We start from the raw sequence: 16614 nt of genomic DNA, 5'->3' as shown, positions 1-16614 counted from the left end.
ATTACATATGCATACATTTTGTATGGCACTTAAACTGTTTTTGTTCTGTGCTTCATGAATAAAATGTACTTTTACTTATTTAAAACTTGCATTGGGCAAGGATGGATGACAATAATTAATATATGTACCAATAAAGACATATAATGTGAAGGTTTTATTTAACCATATTGTCATTTTCATTCAACCGGACCAGAAAAAAAAAAAAACATTATTAAGAATGTCAAGGGATATTATTTACACTCTTGCCATTTTGAAATATACTTTTTTTTCTCAACAGAGTCAGCGTCCAACCAGATAGGAATAAGGCCTAACCTGCAATTATTCCAACTTACATTACATAGCATTGTCTTACAGTAAACATCTTTACCTCTAACGTGAGAAGATCTGTCTTGACTATTGGACATTTTAAAGTTATATTCCCTTTTGTAAACATTGTAAAAAAAAAAGGGAGCTGACCTAGTACATGGGGCATGTTGCCACCATACCAGTGGCTTTGTTCTTGAGCACATCTTATATATTGCAACAAAACCCTCATAGAAAAGGATGCCCATATTGTGGCCTGGGGGCCAAACTTTGCCAACCAAGGCCTTTGGCATAAACACAGTGCATAGGGAAAAGGTTAACTCAAATTTTCAATAAGGCAGATTCAAAACTTGACTGAGAAGTCAATTTATTTACTCAATCACCTGTTAACTGGTAATACAGTAATGCATGAAGTTGTGTTACCACACTGTAGATGTAATGGGCTTTGAAAAACTGATGGTAAATTAGCAGCTTATTTTACTTCAAATGTATTGTGTCTCATTTATATTTCACTTAATTTAATGGAATTCATGACATTGTCGCAAAATTAATTAGAATTGTGTGATATTCTGGTTTGACCCACTTACTGTAGCTCAAATGCCTGTCATGGAGTAAGAAATGAATGAACACGGTAGCTGGCTGCTACAAAGAATCTAAGATGGGACACCTTACCCAACCACCCTCTGCACAACACCAACTTTGGATACATGGCTTTTTTCAGGTGTGCCTCCAAGTCAAATGTTTATTCAAACCATTTTTCTGGAGTACGGACACTGCAATCAATAGATATATGCAATATGCCATCTTATTTCTGTAAATGAGGATTATATTTTAGTCTTTTGGAGTCAGGTGGGGTTTAGCCATCTAGTATGCAAAACCTGCGAAACATTCACGATTCGTGTCACGGTATCACAGACAATCTGTCTCACAGCTATCACCATGAGACAGCATTACAGGCTACTCCCATGGGTCAAAAGTTGAATACTTGAATGCTGGGTAAAAAAAAAAGAAAAAGAAAAGGTGCATAACCAACAAGGGCTCATCAGCCCAAGAGTATGAGGAGTTTAAAAAGAGGAAGTGACACACTGTGTCTCTGAGGGTGACCACATGCTTTCAGAGGAGGAGCCTCTCTCTAAAATGACCTCACTCATCTGCAGAGAAAAACACAGCGGGGTCCCACTGCACAGACAAACAGCCCTGCGTACTGCCTACTACTACTACACCATTAATTACCAACTCAGTTCAAGGCTCATATTTTCTCTTAATATCATTTACCCAATAAAAAGGGAGAGGAAAGCTTTAGAAACATAATTTATTGCACATTTAAAGATTACAACATGAAGTGGCAGATGAATCCTGTAAAGTACCATTTGAAATTTCTCACCCATTCAACTTCTGAAGATTAAACAAGAGAATTTAACATTGCATTAATACAAAAGCAAACATCATTCTTCAGAGATTTGTCTTAAATTTCAATAAAACTGTATAAAAAGGTGGTTACACAGGAATGGTACAGACCAGAAGCTGCATAGCTTAACAGAAAACACATACACAGGCCAAGATGTTGTCAAGTTAACCGAAGTCAGGGACCAAAATGTATCCTTGTCATTATTGTGGACAGAAATGTGAACACACATTGGGGAGGGGGAAACAAATGTACAGTCTGGTGCAAATACAACCTGATTTGTGCAAAGTTCTGGCATTGGTTACCTTTTAGAAAAATCATTCAACAAAATCCTATACTCCAAAGTGGAGACATATCCCAGGATTGAAAGTACCATTGTGTGAAAAAAAAGATGAAAAAAAAGAAGAGTACCACTTATCATCATTAAATAAAAAAGACAGTCAATGCTAAACCTGCTCAACAATGTTGTTATAATTTGTAATAATGGCATACTTCTTCACAGAAGCCTGCTGTCGTGCTGTAAATGCATGAACCAATCAAACGGCAATGTTTCAGTGAGACAAACTAACATATACAGCCGTACCTATCCACACGTAAAGCAACAGAGGGTGTGTGGTGGCCAGTTTCCTGTCTCTCACTGGCCCAGAAGTGGAAGTCAGACACAGCTGTGTAACACTGCTCTCTGTATCTTTACATATCTGTGTCCCTCCTGTTTCCATGGCATCATACAATATTGGTATCTTCAGGTACAGAGGAACACAAAATAAACCAAGGTCATAAAGAAATAATAGACATTTGTATATACTATATAGAAAATCTACATCACATATCTTGACCTCTACATTGTTGTGATTACACAAATGGCTGAAGGTGCAGAAAATTATAGTGACAAACTGGGTTTTTTGTTGTGAACAAAACTATTCAAAATATGAATAAATTATTCAGGATATATACAAGAGTCATTAGTACTGGAGTATTTACAGTGGCTAAACTATTCACGCTCAATACCTACAATTCAAATAAATGTCCATCTCCCTACATCCAAATCATATTAAAAAACAGGCCACAATGTTGTTTGCCAATTTAGGGACAAGGAATGGGGGACATCCGTGATTAGAAATATCTTATGACACATCAATAACTTTAATAGAGAACAGCATTCCAAAAGCCCCCCTCCAATAAAAATGACAAAAAGAAGCAAATAAATTACACTAATGACTGAGAACCTCTGGATAGACCTATACTGTGTTTCATACAAACAGAACGATTAGACTCAGGAACTTTGCTTGCTTTGGATTGTCTTAAGGCCAGCCCTCCCCATAGAATCACAGAAGCATATGGTGCTCTTCATGGCCAAATCTGAAGCACATCATCATTTCCGAATGCAACAGCTGAAGGGCTGGTAGGTCTTGCATGATCAATGATGCATTTTAGTTTGGCTTTCCTGTAAAGAGTTTGCATTCATAAACATTTATAAAAAGACATTTATAGCATTCTTCTGGATGTTGGGGGAGGTGGTAATATTAAAGAGGTTGGTGAAGGTCTGTTTTACTATTCCAGTCAAATGCATGATGACTGCATGATGACTTATAAAGAAAATCTGTGAAAAACAACATCCATCAATGACCATGAATGAATGACAGGTGAAATGAATCAAAGCACAGATTTGCGGGCTCAACCTTCCACAATTATTTTAAGGCACACTTACATTGTTCCCTAGATGTTTTTCTTATTCATTTACTTCAAAATTGGAACAAAAAAAAGGTGAAATGTCATTTAACATTTTTTTTTCCCCCAAATTAAGAAACAAATGCCAGCAACAACCTATTTGGAAGCAAATGGAATTTTGTTCCAAAAGCCAGTCCTGTTCAAAAGTTTGAAAGCAGACTTTTGGATGCAGTCTGCCAAGATGTGATGGAATGAACCCATCTCTGTTATCCCTGGAGAATTGGAATTTGTTTACAGAGTTTTTTCGTAAATTATTTGCCTCCTAAATACAGAGACAGAATGAAACTGAATTGTAAATAATTGGTAACATGAAATTCTATCTGTAAAAATAGCAATAAGAGCCCTTGAAGGGCAAATTACTTTGTGCTTAAGGCAGATGTTTTTCAGCATAGTCCGCCGGCAGATGCATTGCATGTAAATAATGAGGCTGAAATTGCTAAAAATAAATAAACCCAGAAAAAAAAAACCCCCAGAAAAAAAACCTAACCCAAACAAAGATTGGCTACAAGAGGAGATCACACACAGATTCTTAACTGGACATTCCGACAGGGGTAATACCTGCCCCTCCGTAATTGCCATTAAGGATTTAGTGCAGAGAGAGGGTCACCCCTAAGTGGCAGCAAACATTCTCAGTGGCTGTTCATGACATAGGCACTCAGTGTAATGTGGAATTGTAATCTTAGAGCCATGTCTCATATCCGCTAATGGGTTTTACAAAGACTCAACTTCTGTAAATGAAATCCACCTCCACATCCCCCCCCCACGCAATTTATAATGTGAAACTCACAAGAAACTTCTCACCTTTCAAGTAGTGGCGGTCTATGATTGTGTGTGTGTGTGTGTGTGTGGGAGGTCTAACTGCTTAGTACCTTTTCAATTTGAAAGATGAATAAAAGGTTAAAAGACTAAATGAACAGCCGTACTTTCGCATAAAACTGAAACGAAAGTATTGGCCAGTCAATGCGGGGGCTTTGAAACCGGTGTGTTTCAGGAGCAAGAGGCGGAAGCCCAACGTTAACACATTCCTCCCCACAGTCTGAGTCCAACAGGTGCCTGTACAAGGGTTTGAGCACTTTTCAAAATTTGCTTTGTTGAAAATACACACAAGGGAAATACTTACAAGCCCACTGTACTTGATAATATGAAAGTTCAGGTTAATAAAAATACACTTTATGCACAGAAAACGGTACAAAACGGTTCCCGATGGCACACAGTATTTGCAGCAGGATTCTTGCCCCAGCAAAAACAGACTGGGAAATCAGTAGTTTTTTTTGTTTGTTTTTGCTTCGTTATTGTTTAACGTTCTACTGGTGGGTTTAAATAAAAGCGTAGACATTTCCCTCCTGTTTTTAAGCAGCTTGTGGTGTCATCATCAATAACCGTGTCCTGGGTTTTTGGAAGCTCTTTTTCCGCACAGCACCTCCCAGCCTCACCCTGGTCCTTCGCTCCATTTAGTGACATGGTGTTACCCGCGGGTACGAACCCAGTTTTGAACAGATATATTATCTGCCACGTCTGGTCATAGCACGTGTACCATTCCAGTTAAACCAGGGGGAAAAAAAAAAAAAAGAAAAGAAAAGAAAAAGAAGCTGAACCAGAAATTTAAAACTGTACGTTGCACTCTCCCAGATGAAACCCCAGATGATTAGGGGAAATGGTCAGTGATGATTGTCCACTTGCCCCTGGGGCGGAAGGTTACCGATTGACCTCTGACTTCCCTCAGGAAAGAGGCCTCACTAAAGAGGCAAGCCGGCAGCAGCATTGAGGTCAGTTTCTTAAGGAAGTGCATTTCCAACCCTGGAGAGCCATTCACATCCCCCCATTTAGTCTCACCAATCACCTGAAATATAAACGTGTGGAAAGTAGGAAGAAAAAAAAAAAAGAAGAAGTGACCCACGCACATGACGGCTGAGGTCACACTGAACACCAGCATCGCCCTATTGCTTCACGACCTCTGACTCAGAGACATAGGGAGGAAGGGGTGGTCTGGGATATGGAGAATGGAGAATGGAGAATGGAGCGGACAGGGGCCCGGGGAAGGGAGAGGGAGAGCGGGGCTGTTTGGGTGGAATCCCTATGGCAGTGGCTCGCCGGGGACGAAGCACTCAGATGGGAGGACTGGCGGGGCAGGGATAGGGTTTTAGCAGGGAAGAAGAGCTTGGTTGTTAGAGGCTAGCTTACCGCACCTCCACCGCCACCGCCCACCCTTCCCTGTGCCTACTGCCCACTTCCCCAAACCCTGAGGAGTCCTAGAGGTTTTCCCCTGGCTGGTACTGGGGCTCGGTAGATGTAAAGTAGTCCTCCAGGAAGCCCTGCAGGTACTCAAAGGTGGGCCTCTCCTCCGCCTCTTTGCGCCAGCAGGTGAGCATTAGCTCGTGCATTGACTCAGGGCACTCTGCCGGGCAGGGCATGCGGTAGCCCCGCTCCACCTGGTCCAGCACCTCTCGATTCACCATCCCTGAGCAGACAGAACAGCACCACACAGTCCATCAATGCACAATCAATCGTGTTTTCGGGAGGAGTACAATACATCATCTACTACATGTCCTACTCAATTGAATGGTTTAGAACTTATGTAATGTTTTATAATAATATCTATTGTATTGAATCTGTGAAAATATGTATTAATCCATGATAACAGTAAAGGTAACAATAGTAACTGCTGTGTGTTGGGGCAAAGCTAGTGGATGGGGTATACTTCTTGTTCAGGCCAGTGCATGGGGTACATTTCTACTCCAGGCTGGTGTATGCAGGGTACACTTCCTGTAAAAAAAACTAATGTCTAGGGTATACTTGCCGGTCAAGCCATTGTGTGGGGTACACTTCCTGTACAAGCTGGTTTGTGTGGGGTACACTTCCTATCCAGGCTGGTATGAGAGGACACTCTCTGTACAGGTTTGTGTGTATAGGGTACACTGCAGTGCACTAATCAAAAGGGGGAATTATGAGTCCATACCTGGGTACGGCACTCTGCCTTTGGTAGCCAATTCGGTCAGCAGGACCCCGAAGGACCAGACGTCGGACTTGATGGTGAATCGGCCATAAAGAGCAGCCTCGGGGGCAGTCCACTTAATGGGGAACTTGGCTCCTGGGGGCCAATAAGAAAGCTGTGTAAGTCTGGGCCCCACATGTGCAGAAGCTTTACAACCCACTTCCTTCTTTTAACACTTCCAAGAATAGAACGTTTTTTCCTTCAGTGTTCTAGAACTGATTGTTACATCAGCGTTAGCATGTTCACTTAAGTGGATAACACCTTGGAATGGCTTAAATCAAGCAGAAAATCACACCTGTCAGCAAGATACAGGTTGGCATATAGCAACCACAAAGCAGATGGTATTATGACAAGAGCTCACTAAAGCTGTGCTGATAGTTTATGCAGATTGCAAACCCCCCCCATCTCCCTGCTTGGATAAGACTCGTATCAGAAGTAAAAAGCACACAGAACAGAAAAGAAAACCCAACCATCACAGTTTTGTGGTACTTGAACAAGACAGTCAGGTTATGCTCAAACATAGTGTTCTCATTTAAATAAAATAAAAAAATACCTCAAATTAATTGCATTCATTTTTACAGAGACAGCAAAGACCATGGCTTTTCAGTTCAACTTCAACTTTTCAGTTCCCTTTTCCCGGAACAGCCTTAGGTTAGGTACACTTTAGCAGACAGGGAAGGTAGGCGTCCACATGCCAGGACATATTACAAATCCACAGCAGCAATTTAAAACATTCCAGGATCTCGAGTCTAAACACACTTGGGTGTGAGATGTTGCTCTGGGCTACACGAGTGAGGGGGAGAGGGTGAGAGAGACTGAGAGAGAGAGGATGAGAGAGGGTGAGAGAGAGGGAAAGAGAGAGAGACTGGGAGAGAAAGAGAGAGACTGAAAGAGAGACAGAGACAGAGAGAGAGAGGGTGAGAGAGTCTGAGAGAAAGAGACTGAGAGAGACAGATACAGTGACAGAGAGAGAGTGTGTGAGAGTGTGAGAGTATGAGAGAGAGAGTGAGAAAGAGAGAGAGAGAAAGAGACAGAGAGAGACAGATACAGTGACAGAGAGAGAGGGTGAGAGAAAGAGAGACAGAGAGAGAGAGAAAGAGAGACAGAGAGAGAGAGAGAGAGAGAGAGACACATAGAGAGAGAGAGAGAGAGAGAGAGAGAGAGAGAGAGAGAGAGGTTGAACCTGAACCTCCAGCTGTCCTCACCCTGTCGTGCAGTGTACTCGTTGTCCTCGATGAGGCGGGCCAGGCCGAAGTCGGCCACTTTGCACACCAGGCTGTCTCCCACGAGGATGTTGGCAGCCCTGAGGTCCCTGTGGACGTAGTTCATCCGCTCCACGTAGGCCATGCCTGAGGCAATCTGCAGAGGACCGCCCATTAATACACCAATCAACAACCACAAGTTATATGAGCAGATTCATAGCTCATAGGTCTTCAGATGCTTCTATGTTTCAGAGCAATACTGTGTTTTGATTTGCCCATGAACCTGACATATCAAATTGTTTAGGAGGAAACACAAAAGTTTATTGATATATCAGTGAGCAGTGACCCATGGACTACTTTCGCATTCGAATGTGTTCACAATCCAGTTGGAAGAGCACATGTCAATGCAAAGAACTAGGTTTTCATTTTATGATTTGACAACTTAGCTTCCAATGATCACGAATCGTCAGGACATCTGCAACAATGACTAGCGGATGCTCTTATCCAGAGTCCCGTACAGCAAGTGCATAACCCATAACCAGGGATAAGTGTGCTGAAATCTCTTGAGGGAAGTTCAGTTCCGAGTGCAAGATAAAAACCCTGTAGAGTCATTTGAAGAGAGCAAACCCACCGAGAAGCAGCAATAAAACAAGTTCTAGCAAATACAAAGCAAAGAATAATGAAAGAAGAATAACAAAACAAGTATACACAAGCGCGATAATTACAATAGACAGCATAGACGGCTGAAAAGAAGAGAGAGGACCACATTGGCTCAGGCAATAAGAGCAGTTGACTTGCAGTGGGAGGGTTGCCGGTTCAATCCCCCGCCCGGGCCGCGTCGAAGGGTCCCTGAGCAAGACACCCAAGCCCTAAATGCTCCTAACAAGCTGGTTGGTGCCTTGCATGGCAGCCAATCGCCGTTGGTGTGTGTGCGTGTGTGTGAATGGGCAAATGAGAAGCATCAATTTTACAGCGCTTTGGCTGTAGCAATTTAGCATTTACATGCGCCTTGCTTATATCTTCGACAACCCAGGTTTCATGCAGTCATGCAGCGATTTTTCAGTCAGTGCATTGACCAAGTTGCACTCACCTGCGAAGCCATGTCCACCAGCTGAGGCAGTCTGAGCATCTTCCCCCGGTCTCCTTTCAGGAAATCCAGGAGACTGCCTGTTGGAACAGGTTAGACAATGAGCTCCGATCACACGGCAACAAGACTCGGCCTGATCTCTGCCTACTCCTCTGTTTACTTACTGTACGAAGCGCATCTACTGACATTCAATTACTGCAACACAACGCCCACCATTCCACCTGATGTGATCCTGTATGATTAATTTCACAGCATTCTGAGTAACCGCCAATCGATCTGCATTCAGGTTACACGGAGATGTGTCAAATGAACCTGTTTTCTAAGCGAAATCTATCTTTATTGAAAAGATAGATACCCAGTTGCACACCGGCGACCGGGGTTCGATTCTCGGTCCTGCCAAAAAGCCAAGTTTGGCCGGCTCACGTGGAGCAGCAACAGCACCTCGGGCGCCTCGAAATCACGGTTACAACTTGGTAGGCGAGACGGCTTGAAGAAGGCGTGTCGCTCTCCCGTTGGCCGCCGAGGGACGGGGTGTGGGCGGTGTATCTAATACTAGCTCAAATTGAATCAGACGGGGTCCAATTGGCTACCAAATTGGGAGAAAAAGGGGAAAAAAGGATGTTATAAAAAAAATTATAAAAAAAAAGAAAAGATAGATACCAAGAGCTTAGGACCCTTTAAGTCCGTATTATGTCTACCAAAGTTTCAATGTTTATCGTCTGTATTTGCAGAGTGTTCACATTTTTATATAGCAAATAAAAGCCTATGGAAAATACTTGGGTTGGACACAACATTCCATGCATTTAGAAATATGTGTTGTATGAATGAGTGAGCAACTGACTGAACTTGTTCCTGATAGCTCATTTTCAACCCCCCCTCAGGCCCCCCAGGAATTCTACTCATGTTTATTTTTCAGTTGTTTTTTGTTGCTTTTTGAAATTTAAATGAATATATAAACCAAAATGGCAGGTGATTAATGGTGGTTGGGCATCTCCCATGAGGCAGTGCTGCTACTTTTGAAACCTAGATGTTCAGATCTCACCCTGCGATCTGGAAATAGCACTTAATATGGCAGTGATAGCTTTGACACTGGACAGGTTCAGAGGACGGTTGGCGGAAATGTGACATGCATCTCTTCTAGCAATTCAATCACTTCCTTGTTTCTCTGTTTGTTTCATCACCAGCTGCACTTTAGACCTGCCTTCACCGAGTCATTGTGATTGGTAAGAAGATATTTGTGTGGGTTAAGAGCTCCATTACTTCGAATGAGGGTATTCTTCCTTGACATCATTGACAGGAGATCTCCCACGATGCAGCGCTGCTCACCTTGGCTCATGTACTCAGTGACGATGTAGATGGGCTCCTCGGACACCACGGCGTACAGCTGCACCAGCTTCTCATGCCTCAGCTTCTTCATCACCTGGGCCTCCTCCAGGAAGGCCTCGGAAGACATGGTGCCTGTCTTCAGCGTCTTAATGGCCACCCGCGTCGTGCCGTTCCAGGTTCCTGCATGCAGACAAAAACATTTCCCATCACCTCTGGGCAGCCTGTAGCCTAGTGGCTAAGGTACATGACTGGGACCCGGAAGGTGGGTGGTTCAGGCCCCAGTGTAGCTACGATAACATCCACACAGCCCAGGGCCCTTAACCATGCATTGCTCCAGCGGGGATTGTCCCCTGTTCATTCTAATCAACTGCAAGTCGCTTTGGATAAAAGCTAAATTACAATTCATTATTATTATTATTATTATTATTATTATTATATTATATTGAACTCTGCAGCTCATAGGCAGTTCTCTCTACCTCAAAATTTTGCGAGTAGAAATTGCGAAGTTGGATTAATTATTTTTCAGATTCAGATAAATGAGGCACAAGTACTCACAAAGCCTACAATGCAGTTTGTTGCACAACAATTAAATAAGACATCCCAGCATGCACAGGGTACTGTATAAGAATGTGGGACAACAGTAACTACAGTAACCATGGCTGCAAGGGCAGACTGCACTGCCAGAAAAAATACTTCCAGACAAACCTCCCGACACTGCCCTCCAGGCCTATGCATGGGATCTGCTTCTAAATAAAATGTATATTATTTCTGCACCAATATCTGTAGTATTTTATGTAGTGTTTTGCATTCCCTTTGTATTTCATGCCGTCTGAAATATTATTTATAAATAACTGGCTGTATGTCTCCCTCCAATATTCTTATTCTTGACGATTTTAAGAACAAATTTTCAGGACAAAGGTTTCCTAAACCTGATAGTTTAGGCAAAAATGTAATTTACCATTGGTCTACTCCACCTCAAGGTGGATGTGATTTTGTCCCTCTATTACCTCCATCACAATAATATAAACCTGTGTGCTGATAAACCGTCAGGACACTGAAACCTAAACAAGCACATGCATTCCTGAAGCATTCCTGCAGGATTCTCAGCATTCCCGCAGGAGTCCCACAGCCTTCAGCATCCGGGGGGAGTGCCTTACCCATCCAGACCTCGCCGAAGCAGCCCTGTCCCAGCTTGACGTCGAGCCTCAGGGACTCGCGGGGGATCTCCCAGGCGTCCCGGGCCAGGCCCTGGGTCTGGGGCTTCAGCACGGGGCAAACCTCCGTCAAGCAGTGGCACAGCCCGTCAGCATGACCTGTGGGGCAAGCCAGGCAGGGCAGGCAGGGAAGGTTTGCAGAGAGGGATAAAGTAGAGGGTGGAGAGAAGGGGAGGAGATCCATTAGAGTGAATGGCATTAGGTTGACAATACGCGTCTTCTGCCAGTTTCCATCAAGCCTCACAGGCTGCAGAAGGTTTCGGAACCACCCCTCAAATTTCGTTTTTACTGTCGGCCTTATAATTACCCTGCTGAAATGTACATCTAATTGGAAGGTGAGAAAGTTGCTTAACTTGAATTTCTTCAGTGTACACTCAGTGAGCGCTTTATTAGGTAGACCTGTACACCAGCTTGTTAATGCAAATATATAATCAGCCAATTATGTGGCACCAGCTAAATGCAGACAAGCATGCAAACATGGTCACAAGGTTCAGCTGTTTTTCAGATCAAATGCCAGAATGGGGAAGAAATGTGATCCAAGTAACTTTGACTGTGGAATATTTGTTGGTGCCAGACAGGGTGATTTGAGTATCTCGGAAACTGCTGTCCTGGGATTTCAAAATTTTGCAGAGAATGGTGTGAAAAACTAAATACATCCAGTGCACAGCAGTTCTGCAGGTAAAAACGTATTGATAATGAGTGAGGTCAGAGGAGAAGGGCCAGACTGGTCAAAGCTGACAGAAAGGTGACAGTAATGCGAATAACCACACATTACAACAGTGGTATGCAGAAGAACATCTCTGAATGCACAACACGTCAGACCTCTAAGTACCTCTAGGCTACAGCAGCAGAAGTGTATACCCTGCCTTATAAACTGGTACTATGTAGACATCTAATCTGTGTAAATAGTCATGAAAAGAGCATATGCTAAAAACCTAATTGTGTGAAAGGGATGAGTTAAAGGTAATTGACCTATTTTCAACAGCTGCAGTGGGTATGTGCTTCAATTGGATATACGTTCTCATTGCAAAAGACCTGGTCTGAACAGTGCTTATGACCATTATTTATTGAACAGCACATGACGAATGCCATGTTTACATGGAAATCCAACAGCACATCAGCAGACTTTAAGAAACGGTTCGTGAATGCTTGGGAAATCTAAACAAACAGATGTTTTCCTCTCAAAAGATAGCTGTATGGGTTTTTTTTTTTTAATGGGAAGGACTTGAGTGTTTGGTCAACAAGAAAACCATTTCCAAATACCAAGTCTAAATCTACTCAAACAAGAACATCATCCCCTCTGGCCACCACATCTCTGGCCTAGTTCTGGGTCTGCATTCCTTGCAGTCTTACTTCCTACATTTTAAACAAGAGTCATTCATAAAAGCAGGAAGGACAAGAAAACAAAGGACTAATGTAAATAAAAATGATCAGACTTCATAATGCAATTTACATAATCTAAAGGCAAATGCATCTGGTTATTATACAACGATGCATAAAAATCTATCAATTTTAGTAAACCTAAGAAAGATACAGGCAGACAAAAAGCCACATCCTTAAAATGCAGAGAAACCCTTCAACTTTGTGCTATATGTTGAGTATTTTTCTACAATTTTGTATGAAGAAAACACTGAAGAATATAATAGTGAATAATAATGTAATATATTTCCATGCTGTGTTGTCTCTCTGTGCTTTGGTTTGTGGTGACGGGATTGGCTGTGGACCAGCAGAGGATGCCCACTGGAGCGCTGACTCACTGCGATAGTGTCCCACCAGCTGCTGCAGGTTGGTGAACTGCGTGCGGGACGTGATGTAGAAGCCGCCACTGTCCAGCTTACGGATCTTGTAGTGCTTGACGTTGAGTCCTTTGGTGTTGTCATAGTCTAAGACCGAGAGGCAGTAGGCCCCTGGACAGAGAGAAAGGCTGTGGGTTAGACAAATTTGGAAGATTTCTCTGTAAAGCTGCTTTGTGACAAAGACCCTTTGTTAAAAGCGCAAATTGAAATTCCATCCATCCATCCATTATCTGAACCCGCTTATCCTGATCAGGGTCGCAGGGGGGCTGGAGCCTATCCCAGCATACATTGGGTGAAAGGCAGGAATACACCCTGGACAGGTCGCCAGTCCATCACAGGGCACACACACACCATTCACTCACACACTCACACACTCATACCTACTGGCAATTTAGACTCTCCAATCAGCCTAACATGCATGTCTTTGGACTGTGGGAGGAAACCGGAATACCCGGAGGAAACCCGCGCAGACACGGGGAGAACATGCAAACTCCGCACAGAGAGGCCCCGGCCGACGGGGATTCAAACCCAGGACCTCCTTGCTGTGAGGCGGCAGTGCTACCCACTGCACCATCGGTGCTGCCGCAAATTGAAATTGAAAATTGAAAATTGAAAATTGAAAATTACATTACATTACATTACATTAATGGCAGGAGACAATGTCAGGAGACAATCAGGGTTAAGGGCCTTCCTCAAGGGCCTTACAGCTTATTGTGGCTACACTGGGGATCAAACCACCGACCTTGCGGGTCACAGTCATGTACCTTAACCACTACGCTACAAGCCGAAAATTTCAAATTTCAAATTTCAAATGAAGAGGAAGGAGTGGACGTTGACCAAGACCCTATGGGACCCTTCTTGCAGGTGAATCGAATCTATCCGCTGTGGCCAAATTTCTGGGTGACTTGTGCCAGAGTGAACTTCCTCATCCCTTTAAAGAGAAGGTTTTTCAAAGTCAGAGTTTGAAAACTCCATGGCATTTATTGCATCAGCATTAGAATGTTATTTGTGACCTTACATCTTAAATTACTGGCCCTCAAGCCCTGGACACGGCACCTTTGATTGACACAGACAAATCCCAACATGCAGCGACATCTGCTCTTCTCCACAGCTGCTCCACATAAAAAGAAAACTGCCAGTCAGTACTGTTTTACCACCACTAGAGGTCGCCACGCAAGCGGAAAAGCTCAGACCATGCCTCCCTCCCCCCTTACCCAATCTTCCCCTATGCTCTCTTGCCAGAGCAAATATATGGTTATTCAGCCAGGCTACGAAATGACCTACTTCTGTCGTTCTTTGCACTGTTCCCACCCCAACCCCCTTCCCACCTCCTGGGGCAGTTCCTGGGAGAATCTCCCCATCGATCGCCCCCCGCCCCCTCTCCCACCCCATGCCTAGCTTTTTCTTCATCTCCTGAGGGTACGGTAGGGTCGGAGGCAAGGCCCGGCGCCGTGTCTGCTGACCGACAGTCGGGTCCGACACGCTGACCTCAGCCCTGCAGTGTGACACGTGACATTTCCCACGCGCATCTCCCGCCACTTCCTCTCTGTGGTGGTCAACCCTCAGGCCTTCTTGGAACTGGGTAACAGCGGCAGGAAATACAGAACTGCCATTCAGAACCAACACTAAACCCCTACAATGGCTATTTTAGTGAGAGCAATTGGGGATAACCGCTTGTAAAATTGGTGGCAAATGAGAATAACAGTAGTAGCCCAGAGTGGGTAGATAACTGAACGGCGGGGTTGGTTCTACTTAACACTGGAAAAATAAAAACTTTAAAAACAGGAGAGCTGCCATGTTTATAAAGTTTTTATTTTTATTTTTCAATTACAATTATTAATATTTTTCTTTCAGCAAAAGGACAACAGGTTGCACACTGCTGGACTCTAAAATGATGTTGTGAAATGTGTTTACAGCACTGGCAGGTGCTGTGGTTCTGTAGTGCGGACGAGGGCAGGCTGGAACGGCAGCACGCAGGCTGACAGAGAAGCGGAGCGCGAGGAGCGTGAGGAACGCGGGGAGCGCCTCACCCTTGGTGGTCTCGCTCTCTCGCACCAGGAAGGTCCCTCTCCTGTTCTCCGTGCTGAGGAGCAACCTCTCAGAGTCTCGCCGTGTGATCTTCCCGAAATACCACCTGCAGGGAGGGGCGCCACAGAGGCGTTAGTTTAACTCAGTGCGTGCGTGTGTGTGCGTGTGTGTGCATGCGTGTATGTGTGAGAGAGACTATACCACACATACGTCTGTGCAGATGTTACACACGCACGCTCATATACAGTATGTGCATGAAATTGTGTTTGTGTGCGTATGCGTCTGGCTGTGTTCGTTGGAATGCAAGAGTCTGCATGTGTGCAGGAAAAATACAGGCATGTTTGTGTGTTTGAGTTTGTGTGTGTGTGTGTAGCATGCGCACACACAGAGTGCGGATGTGTGCTACATGTGTTTTTGTGCTTCATTTGTGTTTTTTTCCTTTCAGCGCTAACTACTAACTGGGAATCTACCTGATACAGTCACTTCCCTTGGGATCAGCACCAAACCTAAACCACCCTAAACTGTTTCCACCACCAATACCTAGGCTAATTTCTACAATAATACTAATAACTAATAAGACATAGGCGTGAAGTGGAGGAGGTGGGACAAAGAAGAAAAGGGGGTGGAGGTTTGAGAGAGGGTGGGTAAATGTGGAAGACACATTTTCCATTTTTTCCAGTCCTGTCAGGCTCATTTTAACTTTTGGCCTTAATCAACAAAACAGAACAGAAAAAAAGTGAAGGAGAGAGAGGAGGGATTTACTCTTCTGCCTGGATGGAGTCTGAAGGAGCAACGTAATTGCTTGGAATGTAACCACTTTCTCCTGTCGCCAGGGAGCGAGCCAGCCACCAGTCCCCTTCCCTGTGAAGAACACAAAATGACAGGGTCAAGACGTATGCCCGCCGAGAGCGCTCACTGCTCCCGAGAAACCCTGGCCTTAAACGAGCGCAAGCGAACATGAGCTCTACTGACATTTCCCCCCCAATGAGTATCGGTAACGGTCACTTCCGCGTTTTTCTGCCGGATTCTGCAGCGGACATGCGAGTGTTTTTCGCCCGGTTGTGTGCTCCTTGAGAAAATAGCCTATTACTAAAAAACGTAAGCTTAGTTGATCCGAAGAGAAGATCACTAAACGGCTATTTGGAAAACAACCGATTCTGAAATTCGCGCTGCGACGAGCAACATCGGCCAGACAAGCGATTTCGCCATCAGTCCGTTTTATTTGTTCTCAGTTTATTTTATTGTTTTCAATATTTCTTTGCCATGTTTCAACATCAGTGGAACATTGATGCGTCTGTCATCCATTACCAAACTAGCTTGAACAGTTTGAAAAAAGTCAGATGTAACCCTTTCTTAAGGCGTGTTGGACAGCAAATAAAAATAGGCCTCACCATAAATCCAACAATGCATTTTCCACGGGCTATCTATCACAGATATTGCCGAGGGGCATTAGTGTTTTTGCTAATCTAATCTTTCCATTTATTTGAAGCCTAATATAGCACAGATGCACAGGATGTTTAGTGTGTAGCATTT

At 43.8% G+C, this 16614-nt stretch overlaps 1 protein-coding gene across 2 annotated transcripts in view; it reads right to left on the bottom strand.

Moving 5' to 3' along the window:
* Positions 1-1601: 1601 nt before the first annotated feature.
* The window catches only part of LOC133138316 (proto-oncogene tyrosine-protein kinase Src), a 42870-nt gene continuing 27857 nt past the window's right edge, over positions 1602-16614 (bottom strand). For both annotated transcript variants that reach the window (XM_061256948.1, XM_061256949.1), the window contains 9 exons: positions 15844-15942; positions 15084-15187; positions 13015-13164; positions 11201-11356; positions 10044-10223; positions 8721-8797; positions 7634-7787; positions 6393-6524; positions 1602-5894 (listed from right to left, as the gene is read on the bottom strand). In XM_061256948.1, coding sequence (XP_061112932.1) covers positions 5686-5894; positions 6393-6524; positions 7634-7787; positions 8721-8797; positions 10044-10223; positions 11201-11356; positions 13015-13164; positions 15084-15187; positions 15844-15942 — 1261 coding nt within the window. In that variant the 3' untranslated portion in view covers positions 1602-5685. The remainder of the gene's footprint in view (positions 5895-6392; positions 6525-7633; positions 7788-8720; positions 8798-10043; positions 10224-11200; positions 11357-13014; positions 13165-15083; positions 15188-15843; positions 15943-16614) is intronic.

This window comes from Conger conger, chromosome 10, assembly GCF_963514075.1.
Source record: "Conger conger chromosome 10, fConCon1.1, whole genome shotgun sequence".
Taxonomy (NCBI): Eukaryota; Metazoa; Chordata; class Actinopteri; order Anguilliformes; family Congridae; genus Conger; species Conger conger.
The sequence above is the reverse complement of the archived record's forward strand: the minus strand, read 5'-3'. Positions and strand labels throughout refer to the sequence as shown.